The sequence below is a fragment of the Prunus persica genome, chromosome G6 (assembly GCF_000346465.2).
Source record: "Prunus persica cultivar Lovell chromosome G6, Prunus_persica_NCBIv2, whole genome shotgun sequence".
In the NCBI taxonomy this organism is placed as follows: Eukaryota; Viridiplantae; Streptophyta; class Magnoliopsida; order Rosales; family Rosaceae; genus Prunus; species Prunus persica.
The window spans coordinates 998,727-1,010,660 of NC_034014.1; the positions used below are offsets into that span (position 1 = coordinate 998,727).

Genomic DNA, 11,934 nt, shown 5'->3' on the forward strand with positions numbered 1-11,934 from the left:
GGGAAAACTTGTAGGTGCTTTTACTAGCATTAAAAGTGCAACTAAGAGCGCTTTATTACCACAACAAATATTTTGTAACCCCAATCTACTTCCATACTTGTACCATCATATAATTAAAGATTTATAATATCACATTAGACAACTCAACGGAATTCCAGAAGACAAGAATCATGGCATGGCTCCAAATTTGAGTCGGAATCAGTCCTCCTTTAAAAACTTTTCCACCAAACTTTCAGTTTAAGTTGTTATATGTATTAAATAAGTACATCTAAGAATATAATAGAAAATACAAAACATTTGAAATATCAAAAATATCCATGGAATGATAGACTGGATGCTTACTTTTAGAAACGAAGTCATGCCAAGAATAGCGTATAGGACCCAATGTCACAATAGTCTTAGTTGGTTTCACTAATGGCTTGATCTGTGAAAATAAGGATAGAAAGCGTTTAGAAATCAATGTTTAACACCAAAAAAAAAAAATCACATTAAATTAAATAACTATTTGTCAAAAAACACAGCCATGGGAGCATGTTTAGCATAACAAACCTGCAGAAAATATGCAAAAGCAAATTTTCCACTCAAAATCACAAGCCAGAATAGCATATACCTGCAACGATTAAAAAAAAAGTAGAATTCTTAGCAACTTAAAGTGGGTTCAAACATCAAATTACCGCTGCTATATGAATTCAAATACCTGTAAAACGAGGACATGGAAAATAACCAATTACAATATATTAGTCATCACCGCATACAATAAAAATGTGTGAAATATTTTTCCTTGTATTTTTTGGCAAAAACGGGCAGGGTAGTTGTCCACAAAAAAATGGACAAGCCATGGTTTTTAAGACCCAGAAAGATTAGATTGAAGAAGTAACACAAAATGCTTCAGGTGAAAGATTACTAAATTACTAATTGCTCATGTGGAAACATTGCGCTAGTAAGGTACACTTTGAGCAGCTTTATTATAAACTTTAATTTTACAGTAAACCTTGCCATCCAAAAGAATCCTGATTTTAACAACCTTGCTACCAGGACTGTGGTGGCAAAATTACAGTAAAATTATGCAACTCCAGAAAAAATTTCAAGCTTTTTAATGAACATCATTACATGTTTGGACTCAAATAGTTCCTTTCTTCTCCTTTTAATGCATAAAAAAACCCGGGAACATATAGCATGTAACCAAGAAGCAAAGGTTGTTTTAATGTCCACAACATATACAGTTTCAGAACGATTTCAAAAAATAACAACAATAATAATAAAAGTGATTTAGGGAATACTTGATAAAATCGGTAGTCCTCTCATACATGCCACGTCCAACATAATGCCGCTCCTTCAAAATTAGCATAAGAAACAATAAATAAATGGATCAATAAAGATTTTCAAATGATGGGAAACACAAAAATAAAGGCATAAAGAACAAAAATGGAAACTGATGAGCATACAAACCTGGCGCATCCACTTGACAAAACGAATCAGAGGCCAACGATCACATTGATTAGTCAGACTGTGGCAGGCTGGGATCCTCATAAAAACACTAATGAAGAACTGGATACCAGCATATACGCCTATAACGATCTGATACAATCTGAAAATAACTTGGTTTCCATTTCGTTTACTCTCTTCCTGGAGAGCTTTCCTGAATTCAGGTATAGAGAAATATATGTTACCTCTGATTAACAAAATCAAGCAAACAAAGTTAAAAAGATAAGAAAAAGAAACACCAAGCAGAAGATGGAGTGATCAAGAATTTACACATAAAGAAAAGATATGACCACTGATGCAGTGCTAAACCAAAGAAATCGGAGAAAAATTCGAGAAACTGCTAGGCTTCGTGTTGTAGAATATGCACCATACATCATGAGAATGTCAAGAACACCTACACAAAGAAGTAGCGTCTCAGAAACTGAAGGAGCTCTATTATTGTGCAACTAAAAGAAATACCCTTGTTGAGTATCATTGGCTACAAACTTAAATATTACAAGTTCTCAAGAAAAGAAGATGGTAAAGCAACCACACCGGACTTTTAATAAAATAGAAGTACATACTCTCAAGAAATTTCATTACAACAAATGTTGGGCCGAGACTGAGAACTTCCCTTATACACTTCGCATTCAGTTGTCCATTATTGAATGCAATGATGGTCAACCCCTGAAGATTCAAAGACATAAAATATTTAGTTTCAAAAAAGTTTGAACTACAGTTTGACCCAAAAAAAAGTTTGAACTACAGCAGTCCTAAAGCACGATGAATGTTGATCAAAATGACTAAGTTTCATGACTTGACCAGTTACTCGCCCCCGTATTAGAAGATTTTAACATAGTGGGATAAAATATATTGCCAAACAAGATAACTGTTACTAAAGAAAAGTTTACATTCTTAAAAATAAAAATAAAAAGGGGAAAGCCAGAGCATAAAGAGCGTAAGCTCCAGGGACACCCAGGATAACAAAATTTACAAAAGCGGCCAGTATAGGCATGCAAACCTGAAACATCATTACAAGAAATATCCACAACCGGTGGAAACTGTGATATAGATGGAGAAATGTCCTGTGCTCTACAAATGAAGTTTTTCCTCGATGTTGACTTCTGCCAGATTTAAGTATATTCTGTAACAAAAAAGGCACATATGTTAACCCCATATGTAGCAATATGAAACATACAAACCAACCAAGTAGGCTTTCATATGGCTAATTTGGACCCAAAACGTGCTTCAGAAATATATCGAAACTTAAGGATTCCAAATGCATTTCCAATTACGGAACGTTAGATTTCCAAATATTCTTATGATTCTGAAATTCTAGATTTTCCTGAAAAATCAGAAAATTAAAGACTTTCAAAGTTTAGGGGTTTTTGGAATTTAGAGAAATCATCATAACATATTCGGAATTTTTGGACAGCAGATGCCTAATAGTCATTGTATTATTTTCTATGTAAAATGTTCTAATAGAGTATTTTCTGAAAGTTAAATCTCATGTTGCCGGAGAACAGATCTTGGAATCAATGTTGACAGCAGAAAAAATCAATATGATTCCAAGATCTATGACTACAGCCATTAAACCTATGCACCTATTGCATACATCTAATGAGAAGACATATACAACCCCAAAACCACAGCCATGTTCCAAGCAAGAATGTGGTTTGGCCAAAAATATATGTTATCAAGACAGAAGCCAACCTTTGACCCTCTGATTGGCTTTTGAAAAAAAGATGAACCTTTGCGCCAGGGCCAGCTAAGTTCAAAGCAATGAAGTGACCTGAAAATAAAAATTGTTTAGCCTTTAAGGTGTTAACCTATGTTACATGGCACTCTTACAAATGATTCTTACCAGAAGTACTCATTAAAATCATCATAATTGCGCCAGGCAGAATGTGGTGCTCGTCCATTATCATTGTTTGCAGCTTCCTGTGCATAGTTGTAGATAAGTACGCAGTTTTCAAATAATCACAGCACCTTGTTAGTAGCTGAAACATCCATGACAAGGCTAGTTCTCTACAACAGAACTGTATATATAGCCTGTCTGAAAAATATAATTCCAAACTAAACTACATGATTCCCCCATCATTACCTTAGACCTGACCACAATATTTCATGGACAAAAGACTTATGCAAATGGAGACAACCAGAGATAAGATATAAGGTTAATCTCTGCCTACTTAACATAAGCGACAACCAGAGATAAGATATATTCACACTGCAAGTCATACTCTTTATCTTTTTTATAGGCCAGGAAAAAAAAAACTCAAGGAGTGAGCTTGCCAGAAACATATCTAGTGACATTTTCAGAAGGTGGGCATTTTCAGAAACATATCTAGCGACATTTGCAAACACTTTCTTTGAAGAAGAAACATTAATGAAATCTTGTAGACAATAACTAAACCTACCTCATGCACAACACATTAGGTGGGAAAAAAAAGGAAGGCACAACATTGTGGCAAAGAAGATAAAAACAAATCATTAACGTAAGCAGCTAAATTCAAAGATATTATTTCTCCACATCAGTATGATGAAGGGACAGGTATATACCTGCCTCAACCAAAATCAAGTTTAGCTAAAACAATCAGTAAAGATACAAACAGTAGTAAAGTAGAGCAGTGGACGCCAAAGAACATCCTTATAGCCCCTCCCAGAGACATACCGCAGCCACAACCTCATATAGAGGATAGATAACTTGGTCAAGGAAAGAAACTCCATTTTCAGAACTACAACTGTTTGCTGGCTGTGCAATCTGCTGTCTTAGAATTTCATCCATTTCCCTTGCCATCTGCAAAATAGAATTTAGGGCTCAAAAAATAAGAACTTATTTTTCAGGAAACAAGAGGAGATACAATTAGAAAGGTAGCAGGCCTGGTAGAATAGTAGCATGATATACAGTGTTCAAACACTCAATTGGACCAGTAAATTAAAAAAAATTAAAAATAATAATAATAATAACAAAAATAACACTTTCAGAAAGCTTATCAAGGTCAAAAAGACAAACAAGCTTTTCACATTCGACACCAGAGTGTTATTACAAACTAGGGGAATTCCAAAGAACTTCTGAGAGCAGAAAATAAGTAAGTTTCACAATGACACAACCAATGGGGGAAATATGCGCAATCCCAGAAAAATGGGTGAAAGAAATCACATTATTAAAGTCATGTCATCTCTTAGTATGCATATCATTTTTGCATCACATCACATTTCCTGCACAAGCAATAACCTTTGGACAAACTTTCACTCAGTGAGGAAAAAAAAATTAACATATTTTTATATGTGAAAAACGAAGGGCGCCTCAGGAACAGTGACAGTATATTGCAAGTCATCACCAACCACAATAAAATTGGGTTACTCAGAGACCAACAACAAAGTCCTCCACAAAATTTCATATTATCAAATAAAGGGTTACTCACATGATGAAATATGTAGCACAAGCATTCCGGAAGGAATCTAACATTGGCTGCTTCACCCCAGACCAGAAAGTACACTGAGATATATAGTAACTTTTTTTCCGTGCTAACTGACTCCAAACTGCACAAAATTGAGTTATTCAACAAGTCTCCATCATCAAACTCCATTTTATACACATAATTTATACGAATACTAAAATCAAGGAATACCCAGGTCTAGAATTCCATACTTGCTCCAAATTGGCTGAATGCATAAGTAGTCACACCATTTAATATAGTTTTCAAGGGACTTGAGAAATACATTTCGTACCGCAGCCTCATCCAATTTCTGCAGCAATAGAAAGGCACAACTTATCAAGCCTTGTCACAAATTTAAGGAATCAAATTGACAACAACATATAAGATGCAGAGAACTTGCAGTGCATGTTACTATATTACCATACCATGCATCCATGATATGCATAAAGAAAAATCTTCTACATATAACACTTTTACTTAGATATATACAATTATTATATCTAAGTTTCAATCAAATAATATGGTGGAAAAAGAAAATATAAGGTGCAAAGTATAGTAGGGCAAGCGTGAGCCTGACTCCAGTGTTGAGTAAACCCACATCTGCTTATCAATATCAATTATAAAACATTCTCTATTAAAAAACCATAACATAATACTAAGATCTCTAGAGGTCATCCAAAAGTACTTTTAAGTAACATAAAATACAGATATTAGACTTACAGGTTCAGTTTCTTCAGGAATACGAAGCCGAGATTGTTCATTTGCGAGGAGGTGAACAATATGTTCCCGCTGGTTAGAAACATTATCTTTCTGGTATGCAACAAGAAACATAAAATCTCATAAAATTCTTGACATCAAAGTGCTTTTTAGCCAATCAGATTATCAGATGAGATTAACCATGGAATGAAAATTTAGTTCAATAGCAAATGGAACATAAATTAATACAACTAACAGGTTAACACCGTTAGCAAATGGAACATTTATAATTCTGAAGAAGAAACAAAATAGAGATTTTGTTTTCTTTTTTTACTAAAGAAACTACATTTTATTCATTTTTTTAAATGATGGACAGTCGTTGTAAAACAGCAGACAAGATGTCCACTTCTCTGCAATACAACAAACACCTGTTACCCAAAAGAGAACCATTACATTGCCCTAGACCCCAATCCTATCCTACAGAAGCTCAACAATCTAAACAAAAGATAGAGAAAGATAAGTCCTTTAAGCAGGTGCAACGGAAACCCATAATGATAAATCGAACTTTCTCCAGGAGCACCTGCACTTCACTCCCAATATAACACTAAAAAGTCCTATTCATCTCCATCCAAAGGGCATTCAGTGATTAGAAGCAAGACCATGGAAAAATATCTCACAAAGGGTACGTTGTTTTTCGGGGTGCTGTCAGGGAAGAAGCGTTTAAGGATTAGTGTCCCAAGCTGTTTCAGATAATTTTGAGAGAATGGGACCGGTGGGTTTGTTACAGAAGGCAAAGGTCCCTCCAAAGGTTAAAGTTTTGGCTTGGTTGGCAGGCACATTCAAAGATCAAAACCTATGACTTCATTCAGAAGAGAAGGGCAGATGTGTGTCTGTCTCCAAACCGTCGTATTATGTGCAGAGTAAGAAGGGAAAGTTTTCTTTATGAGAAACAAAACTTGAATAATAATCAATTCATAATAACACGGTAAAAAGAAAGAGTTAACATGAGAACCACCAACGGATGCAGGAGCATCTAGTAGACTTTCCTAATCTAAGTGGGCATCAGCCAATAAAGCTAAGTTTTAGTTATATTAAATTAATAGGTTATTTTATTACTTGTTTTCCTATTCTTACTAGGATTTTGCTTAATTTCCTGTTTAGGTTTTTACTTTCCTATGTCAATAAGGTTTTCTATATTCTAGTATAAATAGGCTATTAAGAGACTCTTGTATTTAGTTTTTGTTGATGAATATAATTTCAGACTTTAGTCTATAGAGTTTCTATTGGGATTTTGCCCTAGAACTCAGTTATCTTCGTTCCAACTTCGATTCTACTGCTTTATCCTTCTATCCTCTGTATTTTGGGTATGTTTGGGTCGCTGGACAGCAGCTTATAGCCGCTGCCCTGCATCACCAACATTTGATACAACCCTCATAACAAACAAAACCAAATTACAAAGGAGAGAGTGTTAAACATGTTTTGCTTCATTGTTCCATTGCTGCAAATTTGACATGTAATTGTTTACCGAAGCAGGGATGTCACGGGTAATGCCAGGGGGTGTTGTTCTTCACTTAGTGAGAGGGTGGTACGTTTTATGCTCAAGCAAATAATAAAATCGTATATTTTGTTAATATTTCACAAGAAACTTTAATTTTCACAAATGGTTTCCATTCTTAAAAATATAGCCGAAGTAAAATCTAAATTAAGAACTTGGTAACTTTCAACTTAAATAAGCCAAGGGCGACATATGGATTCAAGAGAAAAGTATGATCATGTAGATACCTGAAACCCGAAAATATAATGTAGAAAATCCAACATGTCAGGATCTCTTGTAGCAGGAATTGAAAAATCTGTAGGCAAATTTGGTAGGCCCCTGAAATACTTTAATGCTGACACTGCTGCTTGAACCTGGCCATGAACTTTTTCAGTTATAGCAAATAAAGATAATAAGATGTCAACTTAAAACATTCAAGTAAAGAACCAATTACCTCAGGCAAAGATACAATAACATTTGTTATGCTAGGAGCATCGAGTGGGATAATATTGTAGGCAATCAGGTCCTCAGTCATTGCTGCATCTGATTCCATTACTCGTTTCAGCTGCATTGCAAAAACAGATAGAAGCACTATATTATACCCCGGAAAAAAAAAAAAAAAAAAAAAACTGTATGAAAGAGCATCCACATTTCAATTATACTTGGACAAGATAGAAAAGTTTTCCCAGAATACACGTATGGTTAATAAGGGTTAGATAAAAGGATGATTATATTTAATAGGTCGAATACAACTAGGCTCCATAGATGGTTTCAAGGTGTTGGTAAATGAAACTCAAAGCACATAGTGGATCACAAAAGGAGGGTTCTATTGAACCCATTAAAAAGAAAAATAAAGCAGACTATAGAATATGATTATGACGCAAGCACGGTCCATAACAAGATCTGAAGTTTTGCATTAAACAGATTAAACAGTATAAAATCAACCTCTTCAGGAATTTCCTCAGTCAGCTGCCCCAAAACTGTCCCTAAAACTCTTAGAGTTGCAAAAACTCTTTTCCTCTTCACTGTTTTTTTCTCCAACCTGATTAAACAAATACAGGTAACAAAATCATCATAAACATCCAAGTAAGACATGATAAACGACATTAAAAAAATAAAAGATTCTTAGTACAATCTGGCAGACAATCATGCATATGTGTGTCTACAAGCTTTTTTCTTTTTTTGAAAGGGTGTGTGCGTCGGCAAGCTTAAAGCCTCATAAATCGACATTTGAGCTCCATTAAATAGTAGATAAAAATGGAACCATAGCAGAAAGAAACTGAAGCCATCAGCATAATGCATAGAAACTAAGCAATTAAAAAGAATGCATCTTTGGGGTCAGACTGTGACCACAGAAACCTACTCGCCCAGGTTCCCACTGAAAGCACCAGACTCCCTCAGCTTCATTTCTTCCTCCCGCAGCTTTTCTACATTATTCTTCTGTCTGTAAAGTTTATAGAACTCTTGTAAGCGAGCAATGTCCTGGCTTCTATCTATGGTTCCGCCCTCCCTCTTTGCCAGCTTTTGCTGCGAATTTGCTCAAAGGGATAAACAAATACAAGTTAAAGTCAAATTGAAATAAAGAAATTTCATATATAAGTCTTATGAAAAATAAAGTACAAATCTAACAGCTTCAAATTTTTCTCCTCTTCCTTCATACTAAACATATACCTTAATGACAGACATCAATCCAGTCTTGAACTGTAATACTCCCCTTCCTTCACTATTAGGATCCAGATTTTGAGCCAGTGAATAAGCATGCTCACATACTACAGGTGGATTAAAAAAAAACCTCAGCATTTTCAAAAATCCAGTCTTGAGTTGCAAACATAGAAATAGTATACTTCGCCAGACAGACAAATGTTTCACCATCAAATTTACAACAACTGAGCTTTAGATGACTCTCCAAGTTAAATTAATTTTTTAAGCTAAACACCCCAGAACTGCAGTACTATCAACCAAATTCTACCTACCTTCGTGTTCTATTTATTTGGAATTTAACCTTTAGCAGGAGTGTGGATGATAGATAATTCACAGCATTCAATAAAATATCATGTCAAATTAACAATACCTCGCTGAAACCAGCTCGGTCCAACAAATGGAGTGGCACTATCTAAGGCAAGGATTTTTTTTGTCATGTACTTCGTGTTTCCTTTTAAGTAAGAAAACTCAAGTAATCCCCTTGGGCTTCTTTCCTATAAGCATCAGGAGTATCCTCCTAGTGTAATTCACCATGACTGGATGGGACTGTTGATCTGATTGTATTTTGTTTCCTGGCACATATATGGATCGCTGCGCAGGGTGAATAAGTTTTATACTTCATTTTGAATTAATCTTGTTTCATAGTAGCTAAATCTTGCATCACTGAATGTCATGCAAAAAGCCAAAACTCTAAGAGGACTAAGCTAAGGAGTAAACGAGTAATGGAATGTTTTATGAGCTGTGATGATGCCTACAGCAGTAGCACACAATCCACCATAAGAAAATGCATTTTAGAAGTCATCTGCCCAAGATTGTTGTTTTCAACATAAATAATTTCATGATTTTTAAATTTAAAAAAAAGGAAAATGTTCAAGGTGGTTTGCCTCTCAACCCAGATGAATATATGACCAGCCCAAAGAAACCAAGTATCAATCCCCCAGCTACCAAAATAGACTCAATGATTTTTACGTCACATTTAAGAATAAGTTCCTTACAACTCAAGCAAGCTACAAAACCATAATTTGAAGTAATAAACAGAGTGGAAAATTAAAACTGCAAGTAAATAACCATGTCAAAACCAGAGACTGATTTATCAGAGAGAAAAAAAAAAAAGGCTCAAAAGAGGCACAGAGAAACTGAAAAATGATTGAACTACAATAGCATTTCTTCTACGAAGCCAGTTGCACTAAATGATTTGCTATTGGCATGTACAAGGCACTTGCACAAAAGGAAGTACACAAAGGTTTGTAAATTTCAATAATCCGCTACAGTCTAGAAAAGCAAATTAGCATGGAGAGACTCAACTAAACGATAATAATATAGTATAAAAAGGTTAAATAAACACTGAAAAAACCCAATGAAGATAAAAGTAATACTGGGGCAAAAAATAGTAAATGAGAATGAGAAACATACATATTCTAGAGATATTGGGATCTTCATCTTGGATTTCATCTGCAGCTCTCAAAATTTCATCAATATCCCTATTATTTGCAAGTGAAGATGGGACATTTCCAGCAATGCCAGTAGCATGCCGCCCATATGCATCAGCCCCCATCCTTTCCCTGCTTAATACTGCACGAACTAAATGCTCCCATCGCTCCTCAACTCGAGACATTTTTCTGCAAAAGATAAAATAAATTTTCAAGACAATTCAAATGCTGATGTGTACAGATTAAGAGTAACTAGATGAACTAGAACACAAAAAGAATATCACAGCAGAGGAAGACAAGGCAGGGCAGCAGAGGAAAATTTTCAAATGAAGCCATCTTATGCTGTCTAACTGATACATTGAGGTCTCTCGACAGGAAATTCGATGACCAATGAGATACAACTTTTCAAACACGTGCATAATAATATTGTATAGAGATGTAAAAGGTCCGAATCACTGTCGCCCCCTATACCAAAACATTATAGATGGCCAAACTTAAATGGAGATAACTTCTTAGAAACGGATTGATTCCCCCCACAATAGTCCAATGTTCCCATACAAATCCTACAGGCACAACATCCTAGGTGGGACATTCTGAAAAAGCAGCATATTATAGAATCTCATAGCCAGTTACAGGAAACTCAGACAACCACTACTTTTGTTAATACATAACTATAAAAAAACACTCCCGAGTTGGTTACTGAGAAAAAAAAAAAAAAAAAAAAAAAGAGGAAACAAATAAGTCTAACAATATGTTAAATCCTAATAAGGAAACTTGGAAAATTGAAAAGAAACTCGAATTCAAACTAACAGAGCTACAGCTCATTCATCCAAACCTCAAAGCAGCAAAGAACAACAAGATCCCGAGTTAAACTTCTTTTTTGTTCTCCCCAGTTGTTTTCTCGGCAACCAAACAGATGGATAAAGTAACTAAAGTAAAGCAAATGCATGAAAGATGTCGTACCTGATTTGAGAAATCAGTGCATACAAAACCCTAGAGGCCGGGTTGAGGACGAGTTGAATCGGTCTCCGGATCAGAAGAAATACGCGACGAGCTTCTTCTATTAGTATTTGATTTTTTCTCTATGAAGCTTTTGAGAAAATAAGACGAAGCGGAGGTGAAGGTGGAGGAGGTAATGTGGTTTGAAAACTGAAAACGGGAAGGGTAAAGGAAAAAGAAGATGCCGCAGGAATCTATTTTGTAAAGATGGGAACCGGTTTTACCGGTGACAGCCGGTCAAAGTGTTTGGGTTTTGGGTTTGGGGACTGGTCGCACTCGCACCGGTTCTTAATTTGACGCGGAGAAGAAAACTCTTTGGCACGTTCCATCTTTTTCCTTTTTATCAGTAACCATGTTTACTTCTCCACTTATTATTTTGCTGAAAATTACAGAATCACCCCAATTGTTTTTTTCTTTTTCTTTCTTTTTTTTCTTTTAGTTTTTTGTCTATTAAGCTTCTTGGCCAAGAAAGCTCCAAGGTATAGTGACGGGTTGAAATGTTAGACTTTTTGTACGCGCCTCATGCGTGGGTTTTGGGTTTTCTAACCTCTCGCTTTTTCGTTGTTCTTCGACTAGAAATCACCGCTTGCAATGATCTCCAGGCTCCCTCTTTGATTTGGTTCGGTGATTTTCGAGCTTGCATCTGCATCGTTCATGGAGGAATGGT

General features: G+C 35.5%; 1 protein-coding gene across 3 annotated transcripts in view; it reads right to left on the reverse strand.

Moving 5' to 3' along the window:
- Positions 1-11,478, reverse strand: part of LOC18773766 (callose synthase 9) — a 31,889-nt gene extending 20,411 nt beyond the window's left edge. For 2 of the 3 annotated variants that reach the window (XM_020567479.1, XM_020567478.1), the window contains exons 1-20: positions 11,232-11,478; positions 10,252-10,457; positions 8,809-8,906; positions 8,501-8,664; positions 8,083-8,179; positions 7,592-7,702; positions 7,386-7,511; positions 5,628-5,717; positions 5,120-5,217; positions 4,893-5,010; positions 4,139-4,264; positions 3,329-3,405; positions 3,178-3,256; positions 2,486-2,608; positions 2,049-2,151; positions 1,756-1,879; positions 1,450-1,639; positions 1,281-1,333; positions 550-610; positions 343-424 (exon numbers count right to left, since the gene is read on the reverse strand). In XM_020567479.1, coding sequence (XP_020423068.1) covers positions 343-424; positions 550-610; positions 1,281-1,333; positions 1,450-1,639; positions 1,756-1,879; positions 2,049-2,151; positions 2,486-2,608; positions 3,178-3,256; positions 3,329-3,405; positions 4,139-4,264; positions 4,893-5,010; positions 5,120-5,217; positions 5,628-5,717; positions 7,386-7,511; positions 7,592-7,702; positions 8,083-8,179; positions 8,501-8,664; positions 8,809-8,906; positions 10,252-10,453 — 2,122 coding nt within the window. In that variant the 5' untranslated portion in view covers positions 10,454-10,457; positions 11,232-11,478. Of the gene's footprint in view, positions 1-342; positions 425-549; positions 611-1,280; positions 1,334-1,449; positions 1,640-1,755; positions 1,880-2,048; positions 2,152-2,485; positions 2,609-3,177; positions 3,257-3,328; positions 3,406-4,138; positions 4,265-4,892; positions 5,011-5,119; positions 5,218-5,627; positions 5,718-7,385; positions 7,512-7,591; positions 7,703-8,082; positions 8,180-8,500; positions 8,665-8,808; positions 8,907-10,251; positions 10,458-11,231 lie in introns of those variants that run through there. The other variant, XM_020567480.1, reaches the window with a different exon arrangement.